The sequence below is a fragment of the Saccoglossus kowalevskii genome, chromosome 15 (assembly GCF_978046115.1).
Source record: "Saccoglossus kowalevskii chromosome 15, keSacKowa6.1, whole genome shotgun sequence".
NCBI lineage: Eukaryota > Metazoa > Hemichordata > Enteropneusta > Harrimaniidae > Saccoglossus > Saccoglossus kowalevskii.
The window spans coordinates 27,514,186-27,535,789 of NC_140655.1; the positions used below are offsets into that span (position 1 = coordinate 27,514,186).

Here is a 21,604-nt window from a genome sequence, read left to right on the forward strand (position 1 = left end):
CCGCTTCGCATTTACTATTTTTTTTATTATATTCGTTCACGTTTACAAAAGGCGACCATATTCGGACATGCTCCGTGAAAACAATCCCTTGCATGAACCTAGAACACTTTCCAGGGTGTTTTGAAACCGAAATCGTAATCCAATTCAGGAGCCAATTAGCGACGATCTTACAATCAGGTGATAATTTGATAGTAGTGCGCTGCATCACGCCTCCAGGAGTAAAACCACTTGATTCGTCGCCTTCATTTTAAATCATTGTTCTTGAAATAGTAGGATTATACCAACGGAAGTGTGAGGCACCCAAGGGGTCTATAAATTACGTTTTATAATGGGCAAGGAATTCTTTCTGAAATTTCCGAATTGAACAGTGTCGTATTCTTGTGTGTTGATGCAAGTGTGATATGTGGCAAAGATAGTTATATTTTACCATGATTTTGAACTAGTTTATATGTGCTTGTGTTTTGTTCAGTTGTGCACCATTTGTGTATTAATTACGTGATTTCATGTCAAATAAAATATACTATACTGTACTGTACTTGGCAATAAAGAGTTTGGCGTTCTTGCCAATCTGATTACATTCATTTCTACAATTGGGTTATGGTTTGCACTGATTCTGTGTGGAAATACTGCGGGCGCCAATGACCGGCGGGTTCTAACGCCAGTGTTCTACAATTGTGACTACACCAAGTGGTCGTTTCGCTACGCTCAGGGTGTTACCAGTAAAAACACAATGTATAACAACCATGCCAAATACAACCACATTCAATTGACACTGCTGCATTTAGCTAAGGATCATATATGAGGCAATATCGAATGGGTCAAGAGACTCACTAAAAAGCATGTATTACACTAATAACTAATGCATTTATTACACTTCATTAAAAATTGTTTTCCAAATTAACACAAAACTTGTCTATTACCTTGTGATGTTTCTAAATCTATAGGCTAAAATTAGTCCTATTTTCCTATGACACGGTTGTTCTTATATTCAAATAAATTAAAAAAATTATTAATTATTAATTAATTAATTTGGTAGCGGTCAATGTATTATGGAATATCACATCCTCTCACAAAATAAACCTTTGAACCAAAATAGTAAGAACAGCTTTATCATTGCTTGTTAGTGTCTACTGTGACTATATGGATATTGTTTCAGTTTATTAGTACTTTTGTCCGGTCGTAATTATAAACTGAAATTAAGAATGCTTTGACTACTTCTTCCCAAATGTATACCATTCGGTTGTTAAAATTGAATGATGAAAATCTCATAGTCTAGACCGACATATTTATTCACTGCTTTGCTCAAAATCCCCGATATCCCCTGCAATCGGCACAGTGAATTATTTTCGGTACACTAACTAATTAAGCAATAACCCCCGCCGAAGGCGGGTATACCACGAGATATTGCACAATTCACGACATATATGCACGAGCCGCAGGCGAGTGCATATATGGAGTGAATTGTGCAATATCAAGTGGTATACCCAACTTCGGCGGGGGTTATTGCTATTATATTATACCAGTATATTGACAATTCGATAAAACTTGTAAAAAAAGAGTTTACTAATACTTTCATCTACTAAAAGATCATGATTATGGCCCTTGAACATGAATATTTATAAGAATAGTATGTAGTTGTACGCTGAATGCATACAAAAATTACATGCGCAACACAGTTCAAATTGAATACAAACTAATTTTTATTCCACATAAAAATGAAACATATCCACGTTGAATAGAGCAGCGTAAACACTCAAATTAGCATAACAAAGGATGACCTTTCTGACCTTTTACTGACGCACAACGCGATTTGAAATACAGGGTCGTGTACAGTTTGGGTCATTTAAACAACGGATTTTCCACGTTTTCATTCCGGTTTTTGTACAATTTGGACTGTAATTTGCCCATTGAAAGTACAGTTGTGAAATAAACCGGTTTTGTGACTCAACATACTACTTGTAACTGTGAATATTTGACGTTCAGCGGTACTTGGTTCGACCGAAATTTGAGACGCGGCGGGACGCGGTGTATCATGTACGGCGACCGGCACAGCGACCTCAGTTCCAACATCTGACCTGGATACCTTTGGTATAACCAAAGTTTTGTGACAGTATGACTGACAAGTTTTGTCATTGTTCTGGGGTAAGTTTGATGGTGTAAAATCGGATTTTCGCATCGTTTTTGTGACACGTACATGATATGCCTTGTCTCAACTCCGGCCGAAAGACTTTGCACGCCGTCGCTCTAATACAGTGGTTGGTGAACACTCGTCACAAATCTGTAGCTTTCGAAATTATCTTCATCATCTCCTGTAATTTATTTACCCATAGTGGAGAATTACAATACCATATATCGTCGTCGAATCTTGCGTTGTCCCGTGTTTTTTGAAACAGATGGCAATTACCCGGGTGCACTGCAATTTTGTCAGCTGCCGCTACCGGACACCGGTTGTTATTGGTGGCATACATTTTTGCCTGTGACTCATAGTTTTTTGCATTTTTATGTCATTGAATTCCTCAATTATATCTTGTACTTAAAGATCATGTTTTCTTTGTTGGAAGTTCGCAATCCATCTCAAAGTAACAACATTGAGAACATAGCATTCTGGCGTTCGTGTAAGGCACCTCACGGTGTTGAGGGACAGTGGTTTAGGTTTGTGTGGCGAACGACAATCACCCAACGACCGACGCTCACAACTTGGATCCCACCATTAACAAAAAGCAATATTATAGTTATATAACTTTTCAGATGTTTTTAATTCAGTATTTTTTTTAATATTCTTCCAAAATTCAACCACTATATTTCCCTAAAAATCAAATAATACCGGTTTTATGTATTTCCGTATTAAACCTGTAGTCAATTCATGTTCCAGGGCCACTTGGTTTAGCCGTGCATTATCAGCCAATATACCATGGATTGCATATGCAAATTTTGTGTTTGGACCAATCAAATCAATGGATTAACACCATCAATATACTGGTATAATATAATATTTGATACACCAAATAATTATACAATGGTCATTAAAATAGTACTTGCATACATCAATTAAAATGTTCAACTGACGTTGCGACACTTTATAACGTGTCCATTAGGAGTGTTGTATTCACAATTGTTTCATCTTATTTTTAACATTTGATTCCTCTTCATCCTCGGACACGCTTCCATAATTATTAAGAGTTGCCACACTCTGTGGTTGCCATAAGTCTACGGAACTACTTGTAATACATGGTGACTCGGTAGGCATTATGTAATAACGGTTTAGATCAATGTTGTCTTCTTCTCGTGACACGGCCAATTTGCTGTGACGAATTCCATAACAGAAATACAGCATCATACCTAAAATATATTCGAACAACTGTTACATTTTTATCTATAATTTTAGCTTTTAGCATCCAGCTCAGGGAAATTAAGTGTAAACTGAAATTTAATAATAGAGTTTGTAGAATAAAACTGCAATATGATGCAATTATGATAGAAAATTGAAATTTTGATTGAAAAAACGGGCCTTTCAGACATTTTAAGATATTTAATCACAATGACTTAAGATGAAAGTTTATGTTAACATTTAATATAGGACTGTGCAAATGAAAATGGCGATGGCGAGTGTGTATCTTGACTGAACCAGTGAACATCAAGTGGTATATCGCCTCTGGAATGGTTATTCCTATTAAATGTACCAACTTCAGTTTGAAGATGATTCTGAGATGCGAAAGTAAATTTAAAACACCAGAAACGTTTTATTTGCAACCGTGGTTAAATTATTTGAGCCCAGGGCGAGCAAACAGTGATTATAAATACAACGAGCGGTCATGCAAATTCGCACCTATCAGTTTACACGAATAAAACAAAGCCATGTGGAAGTAATTTTAAAACGCAAAACCGTGAACTTATGGTATTATGTTTTCAGAATTTTCTCCTATTTTTTTAAACATAGCTATTTTTACCCGTTTAATTAGTAGTATAATCCAATGATAAAATTTGGAAGAATTGGAAATTTACATATATCGATATATAACAGCGTATCTCTTATGCGAGCATGTTATATTGAGCTTCTAAACAGCATTTGGTAGCAGAGAAGTTTTACATCCGCTACCACATACTCTCGCATGCCATTTCTGACTTTTTGTATGCGGCTTATTGTAATCGACGAAACGAAACAAAACGGGATAACACACACAATAAAAATTAAACTGTAATCAGTGAAAATGTGTTTTATACGCACAATATTTACAAAATATTTCCCGAAAATAATAATATTTAATATGTATATGGCTTGTTTCGCTAATTATAGATAATCAAAAATCTGTAATCAGCGAAGCAAGGGTCTGAAACGTACAAAATTAACAATTGTCGGTCAAAACTTTTCAGTCGCGTATATAACGACATTAAACATTTGCTGAAAATAACGGGGATTTTATGATTAGTGAATGGTTCGTTTCGATAATTATAGATAATTGTTTTATGAAGTTTTATACACGACTGAAAGTTAAAAATACTGGTCAGGTTTCGTCCGATATTTTTGATTATTGTATCTGTAATTTAATAAGACCCTGTTTCGCCGCGTGATTGCAGATTTTCGATTATCTGTAATTAGCAAAACGAACCATTTACTGATTATATTTTTATTATAGGAAAATGTATTATTTCGTTATATACTCGTACTGAAATGTGAATATACTGGTCAAGTTTCTTCCAACAGTTGTGAATATTGTTCGTGTCAGACCCTTGTTTCGCTGATTACAGATTTCGATTATCTGTAGTTAGCGAAACAAACCATTTACTAATTAAAATCCCGTTATTTTCGGCAAATGTTTTATGTTATTGTATACACCATTGAAAGCTAAATACACTGGTCAAGTTTCCACCGACAGTTGTAATTTTTTTTACGTGTAAGAACCTTGTTTCGCTAATTACAGATTTGTGATTATCTGTAATTAGCGAAACGAGCCATATACGTATTAAATATTATTATTTTCGGCAACATTTTGTAAATGTTGAGCATATAAAACTCACCCATATTTACTGAATACAGTTAAATTTTTATTAGGTGTGTTATCCTACTTCGTTTCGTTTCTTCGATTACAATAAGCCTTCTCCGTATGTTCGTGTTGGAAGTGGCGGGTAAGTCCCAGTGGGAAAGTTCAGGCAGACGTTTGCGGTCTAGTCGGGGCTATGGGCCCGCCGATTCGGGGCCTAGGGCGGTGTGTGAGAGTGGTTGTTGCAAGAGCGGGCCTACAGCGGGCGCAGCAACCGTGTGAGTTTATTTCTGGGGGCCTAATCCAGACATTAGCATTTTTAAGGGGGCCTATTTGCCTCCCGCGCGGGCCCGCTCTGGAAGGTGAAAAACACCCCGCTTCCTCGCTAAATTCGGAACGCACATGGGGTAGTAACAGCATATAGAGTGAACCCCCGGGGACAAATCGCATTGAACACATTATATGATTGTGATACTTTTCAAAACTTAACAATTACCTAGTGTTATCCAGACAGCAAATCTAATCCATGTCATATAAGATAGATTCATCATAAGCATAGCGTTACAAAATATACTCAGAGATGGTATTAATGGAACCAACGGCATCTGAAACATATGTGTGTAAACAGGTTAAACAATATATGTCAACATGAAAGTAAGTGATTGATAAATTACCACTTAAAATCATTAAAATATTAGAATAAACCATATTTTTAAGAATTGTCTTCTCATACAAAAATTGAAAAGCACATACCTTGAACGTCACAATACTCGTATTCTGGTAGTGTATGCATAACACAAAAAAACAAAGTAACACGACCGATCCAAATATAACCACAATCACAATAACCCAGAACCTTGCTTCTGCTAGTGCGTCACCACAGAATACAATAACAGCAGCTAATGTAAACATGAATATGGACATTATAAATACTGCAAAAGCTGGTATAGTACCAGGTCTAGCATTTCGTAAAATCTTGCAACCATTAAACACTTTTCTGACTTCGCCACCATGATGTAAATGGGAGTCTACATTATTCAACGGAGATGTTTCATCTTTCTTCTTCAATTCCATTTTAATTTTATCTTGATTTTTATGTTTGTAGACAATTGTCAATGCCTCTGCTGGTTCATATCGTAGCACAAGTACACCAGCAGCTACAATGGTGTAGGCTGAGAGAGTACCAATTGATAAAAACTCAGCTAATGATTCCAAATCGAATACGAGAGTAAGGATTCCTGCTAAAACACCCAATGTAACAGTTGCAACTACTGGTACATGAGTATGTGAATTAACTTTAGCCAACACTTCAAAAAGAAGACCATCTCTAGCCATTGCAAATACGATACGTGGAAGCACAAACATACCAGTCAAAAAACTAGCAGTCATGCCAATCAATGATCCGACTCCCACCACGTACATAAGCCACTTCACCCCTACATGACGGAAAGCATCAACAAATGCTGCTTCAGGTACAATGTCATAATATGGTACCATCAATGTGACCACTGCTGATGCAGTAATATATGTTGCTGCTACAACTGCTAAAGATATACATATTGCAATTGGGATACTTTTAGCTGGATTTTTAGCTTCTTCAGCCGATGCAGTAATAAAGTCAAACCCCACGTAAGCAAAGAAACACGATGCAGCGCCAGACATTATGCCTGAAATGCCAAAAGGGGCGAAACCACCTTCAATTTTCCAATTGTCGACATTCGCAAAATTCAGACCTACACCTATAATGAGTATAACGATGCAAATGTTTAATAAAGTAAAAAACGAGTTGACTTTAGAAGTTAAATTTGCTCCCAAAGCCGTTATAATCATGCCAACGATGATTAATAATAAACCAAACAAATCTGGATACTGCGCCAATGGAGGATGGTTCCATGGTCCACCTGTGATGTACTCATAAGTGAAGTTACGTATTCTGTGGTCAAGCATTTCGTCAAAGTATCCACTCCATGCACGCGCCACAGCTGCAGCAGATATGAGATATTCCAGAACAATGTTCCAACCAATAAGAAATGCCCAAAACTCGCCCATGGAGACATATGTGTATGTATAAGCTGAGCCCGTTTGAGGAATTCTTGCCCCGAATTCCGCATAGCAGAATGCCGCGAGAAGTGTGACAAATCCCGCAATAGCAAACGATAGAATGACTGCAGGGCCAGCAGTATTTTTTGCAACAGTTCCAGTAAGAACGTAAAGACCTGCACCCATCATGGAACCAATACCAATCATTGTCAGATCAAATGAGGAAAGACATCTTTTCATAGGTGTTTCCAAATTATCAGATTCTAAGCTCTTCAAACGACTTAATCTTTTAAGAACAGAAGAAAAGAAGGCCATGATGCCTATAGAAGGTTGGACTAAGATTATTCGATGTGGGAATATTTCCTTCGTTGTATGCTTGTTGTATAGCACTGAGATGATTTGTCTTCAATCAACTTTCTACAAAAAATAAAAAAATAATTAGAATGAGTAAATAAAACATAATCGGATTGCTACAGTAAATGTTCTGATCTGGAATTTCAAATTATTTCTAAATATATCAAGCTGGTTGATTGATTAACATTATTGATTAATATCCACGACGAAAAATTATTTTTTAGCTTCGCCTGATGTTTAAAATTTTTTGGCAACAAAAAAGAAAGATATTTGAATGAGAGACTCAAGCAGAGTAGAATACAGGAGATGGTACCAAGGTAGGAACAACCAGGTTTTGGTCGTTGCTATAACAACAGTGTGTCAGATATACTTACGATCTTTCTACGAGAGTGTTGATAAACAGAAGCACAGACAGATAAATGAGGATGTAGTGATTAGAAGGGCACTTTTAGCAGGGAGTCGAACGCCAATAAATAGAGGGAGTATATAACATAGAATAGAGAGCAAGGTATCATATATCAAATAAAAGTAAACATGTACTGTATGCTTTACTGGAACCGGTGCTCTCATACGACACTTAATCACCTAGCTGCACGGCACGTCTTCCCCATGGTCGCTCGGCATCCCAAATAAACAAAGGATATGAATAAGCAGAGGCGACAAGGTAAATTCACTTATTCATGAATTATTTCATGTCATGTAAATATGTATTGTAAAGGTAGTTTAAATTTGATTCTAGAAAAAAATGGTCTTGTATCTTCGTGTAATTAGGTTTTTATCCTGAAGATTATAGATAGACATGTTCTGTGGTTTTGCAATTAATATTATTCTAAAGTGCATGAAGCCCTATTGGTACATTCTGTTTTTTCGTTATTTTCGCAAACTCAGTGTGCAAATTTTAATTAACCATAGCAGTTTTACATGCTATGTTTAAGTACGGCTGTAGAATGTATATATTCATTTATAGTATGAAAATAAATAATTTTTTTATGGATTCCTGGTAGAAGGATTTACAGCAATATAATAAACTACTACTCCATGGTAACACTGATCTCAATTGATGAAGCTTGTCACTAAATCATAAGCACTATGTTTGCTAAACAATATCCTTTTCTGAATTTAGTAAAGGTGACATAATTTCAGTAGAACCTGGTTGGTTAAACACTGTGATTAGAATGAATCTGGAACATTTTATCGACAATTTCCCATATATTTTAATTCAAAACTAGTTTCACGAGCATATGGCACAAATAAGCATATGGCAATGAACAGACTCACATAGGTACACAGGGACTGACTGTTATGCAATATAAATATCGTACACAGAGGAAATTCATCCCTGATATGAATATTATTCCTATCTAATAGCCACCAGGCTAAAATATAAAACAGAATACAAAATAAATATCGTACACAGAGGAAATTCATCCTTGATATGAATATTATTCCTATCTAATAGCCACCAGGCTAAAATATAAAACAGAATACAAAATAAATATCGTACACAGAGGACATCCATCCCTGATATGAATATTATTCCTATCTAATAGCCACCAGGCTAAAATATAAAACAGAATACAAAATAAATATCGTACACAGAGGAAATTCATCCTTGATATGAATATTATTCCTATCTAATAGCCACCAGGCTAAAATATAAAACAGAATACAAAATAAATATCGTACACAGAGGAAATTCATCCCTGATATGAATATTATTCCTATCTAATAGCCACCAGGCTAAAATATAAAACAGAATACAAAATAAATATCGTACACAGAGGAAATTCATCCTTGATATGAATATTATTCCTATCTAATAGCCACCAGGCTAAAATATAAAACAGAATACAAAATAAATATCGTACACAGAGGAAATTCATCCCTGATATGAATATTATTCCTATCTAATAGCCACCAGGCTAAAATATAAAACAGAATACAAAATAAATATCGTACACAGAGGAAATTCATCCCTGATATGAATATTATTCCTATCTAATAGCCACCAGGCTAAAATATAAAACAGAATACAAAATAAATATTGTACACAGAGGAAATTCATCCCTGATATGAATATTATTCCTATCTAATAGCCACCAGGCTAAAATATAAAACAGAATACAAAATAAATATCGTACACAGAGGAAATTCATCCTTGATATGAATATTATTCCTATCTAATAGCCACCAGGCTAAAATATAAAACAGAATACAAAATAAATATTGTACACAGAGGAAATCCATCCCTGATATGAATATTATTCCTATCTAATAGCCACCAGGCTAAAATATAAAACAGAATACAAAATAAATATTGTACACAGAGGAAATCCATCCCTGATATGAATATTATTCCTATCTAATAGCCACCAGGCTAAAATATAAAACAGAATACAAAATAAATATTGTACACAGAGGAAATTCATCCCTGATATGAATATTATTCCTATCTAATAGCCACCAGGCTAAAATATAAAACAGAATACAAAATAAATATCGTACACAGAGGAAATTCATTCCTGATATGAATATTATTCCTATCTAACAGCCACCAGGCTAAAATATAAAACAGAATACAAAATAAATATTGTACACAGAGGAAATTCATCCTTGATATGAATATTATTCCTATCTAATAGCCACCAGGCTAAAATATAAAACAGAATACAAAATAAATATCGTACACAGAGGAAATTCATCCCTGATATGAATATTATTCCTATCTAATAGCCACCAGGCTAAAATATAAAACAGAATACAAAATAAATATCGTACACAGAGGAAATCCATCCCTGATATGAATATTATTCCTATCTAATAGCCACCAGGCTAAAATATAAAACAGAATACAAAATAAATATTGTACACAGAGGAAATCCATCCCTGATATGAATATTATTCCTATCTAATAGCCACCAGGCTAAAATATAAAACAGAATACAAAATAAATATCGTACACAGAGGAAATCCATCCCTGATATGAATATTATTCCTATCTAATAGCCACCAGGCTAAAATATAAAACAGAATACAAAATAAATATTGTACACAGAGGAAATCCATCCCTGATATGAATATTATTCCTATCTAATAGCCACCAGGCTAAAATATAAAACAGAATACAAAATAAATATCGTACACAGAGGAAATCCATCCCTGATATGAATATTATTCCTATCTAATAGCCACCAGGCTAAAATATAAAACAGAATACAAAATAAATATCGTACACAGAGGAAATTCATCCCTGATATGAATATTATTCCTATCTAATAGCCACCAGGCTAAAATATAAAACAGAATACAAAATAAATATTGTACACAGAGGAAATCCATCCCTGATATGAATATTATTCCTATCTAATAGCCACCAGGCTAAAATATAAAACAGAATACAAAATAAATATTGTACACAGAGGAAATTCATCCCTGATATGAATATTATTCCTATCTAATAGCCACCAGGCTAAAATATAAAACAGAATACAAAATAAATATCGTACACAGAGGAAATTCATTCCTGATATGAATATTATTCCTATCTAACAGCCACCAGGCTAAAATATAAAACAGAATACAAAATAAATATTGTACACAGAGGAAATTCATCCTTGATATGAATATTATTCCTATCTAATAGCCACCAGGCTAAAATATAAAACAGAATACAAAATAAATATCGTACACAGAGGAAATTCATCCCTGATATGAATATTATTCCTATCTAATAGCCACCAGGCTAAAATATAAAACAGAATACAAAATAAATATCGTACACAGAGGAAATCCATCCCTGATATGAATATTATTCCTATCTAATAGCCACCAGGCTAAAATATAAAACAGAATACAAAATAAATATTGTACACAGAGGAAATCCATCCCTGATATGAATATTATTCCTATCTAATAGCCACCAGGCTAAAATATAAAACAGAATACAAAATAAATATCGTACACAGAGGAAATCCATCCCTGATATGAATATTATTCCTATCTAATAGCCACCAGGCTAAAATATAAAACAGAATACAAAATAAATATTGTACACAGAGGAAATCCATCCCTGATATGAATATTATTCCTATCTAATAGCCACCAGGCTAAAATATAAAACAGAATACAAAATAAATATCGTACACAGAGGAAATCCATCCCTGATATGAATATTATTCCTATCTAATAGCCACCAGGCTAAAATATAAAACAGAATACAAAATAAATATCGTACACAGAGGAAATTCATCCCTGATATGAATATTATTCCTATCTAATAGCCACCAGGCTAAAATATAAAACAGAATACAAAATAAATATTGTACACAGAGGAAATCCATCCCTGATATGAATATTATTCCTATCTAATAGCCACCAGGCTAAAATATATAACAGAATACAAAATAAATATCGTACACAGAGGAAATTCATCCCTGATATGAATATTATTCCTATCTAATAGCCACCAGGCTAAAATATAAAACAGAATACAAAATAAATATTGTACACAGAGGAAATCCATCCCTGATATGAATATTATTCCTATCTAATAGCCACCAGGCTAAAATATAAAACAGAATACAAAATAAATATCGTACACAGAGGAAATCCATCCCTGATATGAATATTATTCCTATCTAATAGCCACCAGGCTAAAATATAAAACAGAATACAAAATAAATATTGTACACAGAGGAAATTCATCCCTGATATGAATATTATTCCTATCTAATAGCCACCAGGCTAAAATATAAAACAGAATACAAAATAAATATCGTACACAGAGGAAATTCATCCCTGATATGAATATTATTCCTATCTAATAGCCACCAGGCTAAAATATAAAACAGAATACAAAATAAATATCGTACACAGAGGAAATTCATCCCTGATATGAATATTATTCCTATCTAATAGCCACCAGGCTAAAATATAAAACAGAATACAAAATAAATATCGTACACAGAGGAAATTCATCCCTGATATGAATATTATTCCTATCTAATAGCCACCAGGCTAAAATATAAAACAGAATACAAAATAAATATTGTACACAGAGGAAATTCATCCCTGATATGAATATTATTCCTATCTAATAGCCACCAGGCTAAAATATAAAACAGAATACAAAATAAATATTGTACACAGAGGAAATTCATCCCTGATATGAATATTATTCCTATCTAACAGCCACCAGGCTAAAATATAAAACAGGGGGTTACATATAAGTAATAAAGAAGTGTATTGTGATATACATTTTCACCTTCAATTTTCCAATTGTCGACATTCACAAAATTCAGACCTGCACCTATAACGAGTATAACAATGCAAATGTTTAATACAGTACAAAATGAGTTGACTTTAGACTTTAAAAATAATAGATAAACAGAATAAAAAAAACATCAACTCTTGCTCTAAAAATTCGACACAAAATTCGACAAAAATGTTGAAAGATACAATAACCAATGGACATATTATGTGCTAATATGAAAAGATTTGTTTCAAGGGAATATCAATTTTCATTGCAAAATTCCATAAAAATATGATTTTTCTATTAGAACAGTGAAAACAAGATAAATTGTATTTATTCCTACACTTTTAATAAGCAGCTATATGAGCATTTTTAGTATTTTATTTTAATATTTTAGATTATTTTTAAGTAGTTTAGTTCATGTTTACACCAATTATCGATTCCAATGATTCTCAAGCATGTATGGGAAACTACTGAAAGTGTGGTGCAACATATGATACTATACAGAATATGACGTACCACTGAATAATTAACACTTCCACTGATTCACCTCACTCTTGATTTTGAAAATTCTAGGATGTTTTCGTGATGTTAATGATCATTATTATTATTATTAATATTATTAGGGTTTCGAGTCCTATGGGGCGAAACCCGTTTATTATAGCTGTGCTTATTAATAGGGCTCTAACCCTTCTGTTATTGATGTGTTTACTATTATTGAAATACCAGATAACCATATCTGGTCATGTGACTTCATTAACGTGCAGAACTGTAATATCCCAAGCACTGTGGCAGATAGAAACTTGCAACCAGTACTATAATGCAGGCATTGAACAACAGATACGAAAAATAAAATATCTTATATAAATATCAGATGACCTTATATGGTCATGTGACCTTAATTAATATGCTTAACGGAAATATCCCAAGCACTGTTGCAGATAGGGACATGCAACCAGTGTTGTAAGTGTATACATCACATGTGTCATTAGCACTGAGGCTGCTATGCAGCTATATTTATTATTGTTATTATTATTATTGCTGTCTTTGTATACTAGTTAATATTGGCCTATAGAGGACATTCTTTGATAACAGATGACAACACCATTGTTCGATACATTAGTAGAGCCACGTCTCTTGTGGCTTTGATGACGATTATGGTATGTTTTAAATCCCTCTGAGTCAATGCCTTGTGCGTTACTCAGATCTAAAGACACATTTTACAAGTCAAAATATTATATAAGGTGTGTATTTGTCTAGCAACCCTCACATTTCTCGTGCTATTTTTTACGTCGTGTCGCGACTTGCATATTTTAGTAGGGTGAAAACACGATACTGCAACATGTATTCTTACTTTAGAACGACATATTGTATTTCAGTAAAAATTTCAAATTCGAGATACAAATAAACGAACATGGATTAACTAATAATAAAAGCGAGAGAAATTCACTGAGGGAATATTGTACATGCAGATAGCTAGAAATAAACATTTGTCTTTTTTCTAGCTGTAACGTTCACATATAAGTAGCAGTAGCAGTAGAGGCTGGCATTATTTAAAAAAAAATAAAGATGAACGAATGCTAAAATATCGGCAAAACAGCTAATGTTTTTCTAAATTCAATCCAAAATCTATTACGACAGCAGTCATTGAAAAAAAAATGTAAAACTAAACTGAATAAAAATAATATGATAAAAACTGATATACCTACACGACCTCACTGTTGTTTATGATTGCAGATCAACCAAAACAGATATAATTAGTGCTCACTGACAGCAAACATGTGTCAGCAAGAACCATCCACGGAAATGAAATAACTCGTGATGCCAGAGCATAGAGCAATATTGTTCACAACGAATAATAACTGAGTATGTTGCCTGTTACATGTCGAGTGGAATTAATTATGCTATTCTGGGACGACTGGGAGTGTGACGCATTTAATCTAGAGCGATATACACTACAAAAGATTAAAATATGTATCTATTCAAATAAAATCAAATCTATTCTTGATCTGTACATTTTACCATGCTGATGTATTAGGAGGATTTGAGGTTAAACTTGTTCGAGCTGCAATACTTTAGGCTGTCTAATCATTTTATAAGCATACTTTGTTCAAAGGTGCTACCTAAAAATAAATATTGATATATGCTATATCCTTTGGGTGTTTTCACCCAATACACATTTTGATCAATACAAATGTTTTTTGAGAAAATCGAAAGACAAAATGCGAAAACTAGATATTGTTTTGCATATGAATCCATGTTTGGGCACTTTGTCATTGACAATAAATGGTATTCCCCATTCGTATTATCAGAATTCGTGAGAATCAGAATTACATATGTTATAATAATATCTTATTTTTTCACCATGTATTACTGAAGGAAATTTATTCAATGATTCAATGTTTATGGATTTTAGCCCATTTTACACGAAAGATAGTTCATATTTTTGTTCACAACAACAACAACAACAACAACAACAAATAAAACCATAGTGTGAATATCATGAGAATCTAAATATACACGGGTAACTGCAAAGTAACACAGTTAAACGAGTAACTGAAGTTAAATATTGAATTAATTTACATTCAAGAAAGACTATGCTAATCGTCAGCTGAGATTAACAATCGCACATTCTACCAGAATGTGTAACTTTTCCTTTTGTTCACTCCGATGACATTTTTTGTTGCACATGTTCTACTAGTCACTGTAACAAAACGCATTTACTAAATACTATGACAAGCTGTGTTTGTGGCTGTGCGATGTAGGGGGCACGTTTTCTTACAGTGGCGAGGCGCATTTGCCAAGTTGTGAGTTCGAATATTCTGTTTGATATTTATAGACTCATATATGCGACTGTTATTTTGATTAGTGACCCCCATCAATATACACATTCACTATCTAATATGTACAACTGATCACAGAAATGCAATGTCGCCCATACCTTTAATATCAAAATATATACATCCAGCACACTCAATAATAACGTAGTAGGGTAGTACTGATTATTTGAGGTACATGTATAAAAATATGATTACAAAGCCTGTAACCCTGTGACATTCTGCTTTGAAAAGAAACCAGTTATTGGATCAGTGTGTGTAATATATTTAACGGCCATACCTATTTATCCTTGAATATATATTGCAATTATAAATACATAACGTGTCTTTGCGTTTTGATCTTAAAATAAAACACAATTAATTGCCCTTTTTTAATTTGTATTCCAAACAAACAAATAAACAAACAAACATACATACATACAAATTATTACTGGGATCTGGATCTCAACCATGCACCTTAAAATATAATTAGTGTTCGTTTTACATGTGTACCTGGTTTAAAAGCCAATGTTACTTGTCTCTTTTAGTTATACATTCATATACTGTGGCCTTTAACCTTTATTCTAAAAATCTAAATAAGTCTTGTAGGTTACATGAATGTAAAGTTTAAACGTGGTATATATTTTGTATGTGAGGGTATAAAGGACTACAGCATGCATTGTCAGCTTGCACGTTTAATGGAAATAAAAAGCAAGGAGGCGTTATTGCCGCTGAGGTAGATCAGACATTGAGAAAAAATGTTCGGGCGTAATTTTAACAGTGACGTGAAAAACGCGGTGCAACACAAATTTAAAAAAAAACATCTTAACATCCCAACAATTGTAGCGTGAAACACACAGGGCAGTACAATACAGATAAGAATGGTCAAACAGAATAAAAATTAAAAAAAAAGGTCGCCAACATTAGAGGTCATGTACGTTGGGGACAATGTGAAGCTGAATATATTAAAAATAATTATAGAAGGCATAATATACACTGTTATTTATGATTGCAGTTCAACCAAACGTAGAATATAACTATAGTATAACAGTAACCATCTAACATTTACATTATCTAAACACATGTTTTCTGAGATAATGTCCGCCGGGACCTTGCTCTGCCGGGATCCAGTAAATCTAAAATTCAGGTTAACCTCAAAACATATTTCGTGCTCGTATGATTAGCGAAGGTGTGGGTTAAACCCACACATTATCCATGGAAGGTACAAGGCCACTTCACAAAATGTAAATAGTCGCTAAAGTGTTGATTCAATAGATAAACATGCGCAATTTACAGAGGGTGCACACCTATTCAATCATGTAAGGAGCTATTTTAGCTTCGCATGAATTGTAAAGTTTAACTTGACATGAGACATAACTTGACAATGGCGCAATAACAGAAGTAATGTTATTTTTAGTCACAACGAATGCGTATATAATAAATTATTATATTTCGCTTTAACTTTATATTACATATTTATGTAATGTATACTTACAGTCGCCAGACAAGCACTCCGTCACAATCGAATCATTGAGTATATTAGTTCAAACGACACCATTATAAATATATACACACAACACAAAATATATATTTGACGATAAATTAGGAAATTATTAACGGATTAGTTAGAAATACATTTCTATAATCTTTAGACTGAGCCACGGAAGGAGGTTTATATGAAAAGCGATTTCCGCTTAATAAGTTGAAGTAAAACAACGACAAACTCAGAATTGCCCGTCAATTTACGCTGAAAATATACAACGAGCAACGTAGTATATCAGTTCTTTAAGTTCAGCGTAAAACGAAAGCAAATTTGGGAATTTTCGCTGTTTACACTGGAAGTATCAAACGTACAACTTCTAAATTTACGTCGTTTCAGTTTCGACGGTTACGCAAAGAAAATTCGAACGTTTATTTAACCAAATGTAAACGGATTTACTGCAAACACGTTACTAATCCGGCAAGCGGTTCCGACGGAAATTCGAATTTTCGTGCAGTGTCCTCCACCAGCAAATGAGATCGTATCAGTAAAAGTTTAATTGCAAATTTCAAAAACCAGTGCCAACATGTGCTAGAATATTTCAATATTCGGAGCCGCAGGTTTGGTCTCATTGTTGCGTATCCATGACCAGCAACACTGGCGGTCTTTCCTTTAGTTTTATTCTGAACATGCACATGTTACCGTGCCTTTGATTTCAACCTTTGGCAATAATTGGTATAATTCAACTACAAAATTAAATACATGCAGATCTTATAGTATTGATGATCAGATTAGAAACAAATGTATTGTACAAACAGTTGAAAGTTCCCAGGTTTTGATATGATGATTTGTAAAATTGAATAATGAAAATACAAGTTTTTAATTATTTATATCAATACGGTAAAGTTTAGAATTTCATGATAGGAATAATTCCATTTTTGTTATTGTTATTGTTTCCCTGGATGTAAAATACCAAACTACATAAATGTAGAATTTTTGAATAATTATCTCACATATATTATAAACAGTATTTAAAAATTTATTAATCTAATTGTCACGAGGTCATGGGATCAAGCCAAGTATCAACTCAAAACACCCAATAATAAGTAATAATTTTTACCACCCCGTGTGCAATTTAAAATTCAACAATTTGTATAACATATGGATGGTTTCGACAATTATATGCATACAATTATACGATTATATGCATAAAAGATAGAAGCAAAAATTCGTAATTGTCAATCTTACATTATTTTTTCTATATTATATTATTCGTATCACATTTCTATTATGAAATATTCACTATATTTTATGCTATAGTTTGTTTTGGAACATCATTAACAGTCGTTCAGTGTTTTTTGGTGTGTTTTTCGGTTTGGTTAATTTTATTGTTATGCAAATGTAGAATTGGATAAGCCTAAACTCGAGTACAATTTGGACAGCTGGCACCTAGTGACGCATCGTTGTGTTAATGCTCCCGGTTTTATTTGTCCTCAACACCTGTATACTCTAATTAGCCAGAGGTGAACTATATCCTTTTCAAGTTTTCACTGTATGAGTTATGGTAGCCATAAATTCGTCACGGGAAGTCAACGCCAGGTTTGAAGAGGCGCTCCAAAGCGGAGGTTGTAGGATTTCAAGTAGCTGACAGGTTGTTGAAATGTTATCGTTGGTTCTCGTAAAACAGGAGAAAATTCCATTCCAGAATTAGAATTCAAAATCTTATGGTTTTTATGTCTCTGACTACAATTACTAATTCAATGTTTGAACTTAATTCAGTATTATAATCATTTAAATAAAGCATCTTACTTTCTCTTGTTTTTTTTAGTTTTTTAAATTTATACAATTTATTTAACTATAAAGGGATTTTTTTCTGTTCATCACATATATTGCCTTCTCCTAGTGCGTATATATTTTCTTAATATTAACGTATTCTAACCTCATAACCAATTGTTATTAAAAGCAATATGAAGAAGGTAAATAAGAACCATGGTAATTAAGCCGGAAAATCAAGTGTCATGTGAATTCGACTATGATTAGTATTGTTATACTTCTCCACTATTTTATCTAGTATGTGTACAATGTTTAGTGTAGTTTTATGCAAGCTATTTATACATTCCTCCCTTAAGTGTGGGTTTGAAATATTCCACATGAGGTAAGTAAAACGCACACGCACACTTTACATGACCCGCATTTTGCGTCACGCTGGTCCAGATCATTACACTAGAAAAGACTAAATGCTAAAACAGTTTAAGCATATTACAATTATGACTCCGAAATAAGGCAGGGCCCGAATTATTGTCTAATTTTGATACACAAGACAATGTGTTTAATATTATACAATTTAGTAAAAAGACAAACAGATTCTGAACAAATAATTTAAAAGTAATTGAACAAAGCACAATAAATATCGATTGTACCAAATTAAATACTGCTATTTACATTGAGTTATAAGTTTTCAAATTATATTGAATATGATTCTAGATCTTGAACAAAATGATAGAAGAATAATAGTGAATAAATATTTTTTAGCGATTTTATTCAAAGAGAGGAAAATGATGAACAAAATAACATAAATTTATATAATGTGTCATACACCTTTTATGGTAATGAACTTATATTAACCTTTAACTTGCACTATTTTTCATTTACTCTCTTGTGTCCGCTGCCGCTTGATGATCTAACTGCATTTAAAATTAGAATATAATGAATGACAGCTGAGATATGTCTGCATTGGCCAAATTATATCGCTGGTACTTGTAAACTGTATCATTACCAGGATCAAGCAAGATATATATTTAGAAAAAAAAATGCGTGACATGTTGTGTGGAAACAAGTGACTTATTTTTACAAGGCTAACAACCTTTTTGTGTTACATAATAAGTATAGTTTGTCAATTACTTAATTAATTACTCAATGTTTACCTGGGGTTACATGCGAATTGAATTATCTGCATGAAAATTGAATTTCGATATCGTACAATAGTGGCACAAGATTCTTGCAATGGTGGCCTGATTTCGAATTAATTGCACATATATTTAAACTCATTCGGACTGTAAGTAGTAACTTGTGAAGATGTGAAATTTAAAACGCGAGTTATAAAACCCAGATTGAAGCAACTGTACAAGCTTCTTCTCCGATTACCTTGATACCATGACACTAATGCACTGTTGTACTGGATGTAATCGTGACTCACTTTGTTTAGACCAGAATTGCAAGGATAAATTATATCTTATTTTTGCATTAAAATATGTTTAAACAGAAAACGACCGCTATCCATACCGCTGTTTCTGGACATACCTGTGAATGTTGGGAGGTAAACTGCATTCTTATATATGAAACAGTTAAGTACTTGCATTGTGTGTATACATACAAAAACTCACTGGATATTTACATTAAGAATGTTCTGTTCGTTCTCCCACTCACATCCTAACGATGAAAAAGTAAGCAACACACCGAATGGCGAGCATATATATTATGTATCATACAGTTTTCTAAACGTTTATTTTCAAGTGGTCCGGTGTAAACTATCAGCACTTCAAATAACCATAGTAGTGAACATTTGTATGTAGATTAAGTCAATTATTACTTCAATTATTTTTAGGATGATAAATTATTTAAATTACAAGTGAAAGAAATAATAATTTACCAATAATAATAATAATTCAACACAGCTTTGTGTGTCTTCCTACAACTATCATTAAACTATGTATCAACAGCTGTAAATTATGTTTCATATTATCTAATGAGGTGATTTCGCAATCACTTAAGAGTTTAAATGATTCTGGGTAATACAATTTTTTTAGAGGACGTTTGAAAGGATACTGGTAGCGTGTGTCGGTGATTTAAGCAACAGATATACTGTATTCTATATTTATATTATAAGAGAGAATAATTTGTTTACAATGGTGTTGAGCATAAGAAATAAATATTTAATGTATTCAATGCTTTAATTCTGTGTTCATTTTCGTTTGCGCGTTGGCTGCGTTTTCCACTTAAGGCGTGTTTATGTTGGTGATACGCTCCGCCAGGATTGCCCTTATAATCACTTTTGTGTGTGTGTGATTTCCAGTGTTTTCACGTATTAGTTCTTCTGTGAATTATTTGCCTTGGTCGATTTTGCTCAAACTTGGCAAGCAGGTCACAATTTTGACCCACCTTTGCCATACCAACAGCCTAAAAACTGATTTTTGGAAAGCTTCGCGGCGAATGTATCTCCTCCTACAAATTTAGAATAAAAGACCTCAGACATAGCTCATTTTACTCAGTTATTATTCGAATTTTAGATTTAATTTGACCCCAGAGTTGGGGTAACTGGTCACCAGGAATGGCTTTTAAACTATTCTGCGATTTTTTGGGCTGGGCCGATTTGGTTCAAACTTGGCAGACAAGTTACACTTTAACTCTAGTTAGTTTGTAAAATCTGAAAACAAATTTTGGCTCACCGTTTCCATGGCAACAGCCAACTGATTTTTTTAATACCTTCGCGCCAAATGCATCTCTCCCTACAATTCTAGGAGTAAAAAGCTTGAACGTAGCTCATTCTACTGAGGTTGAGTGTGGGCAAAAATTTAATATTGTTTGTTTTTTCATTTCTATTTTCATTACCGAAAAATTTGACATTAAAGTTGGGTAACTTTTCACCAGCAACGGCTTTTTAACTCCCCTGTGATTTGTTTGGCTT

At 33.4% G+C, this 21,604-nt stretch overlaps 1 protein-coding gene across 1 annotated transcript; it reads right to left on the reverse strand.

Annotated features, from left to right (window-relative positions):
* Positions 1-1,525: 1,525 nt before the first annotated feature.
* LOC146734290 (cationic amino acid transporter 4-like) lies at positions 1,526-14,493 on the reverse strand. The gene is made up of 4 exons (XM_085490656.1): positions 14,334-14,493; positions 5,733-7,436; positions 5,476-5,584; positions 1,526-3,339 (listed from the first exon to the last, which is right to left on the reverse strand). The coding sequence occupies exons 2-4, from the start codon at positions 7,332-7,334 to the stop codon at positions 3,107-3,109; spliced, it is 1,944 nt and encodes a 647-aa protein (XP_085346782.1). The 5' UTR covers positions 7,335-7,436; positions 14,334-14,493; the 3' UTR covers positions 1,526-3,106.
* Between the last annotated feature and the right edge of the window lie 7,111 nt (positions 14,494-21,604).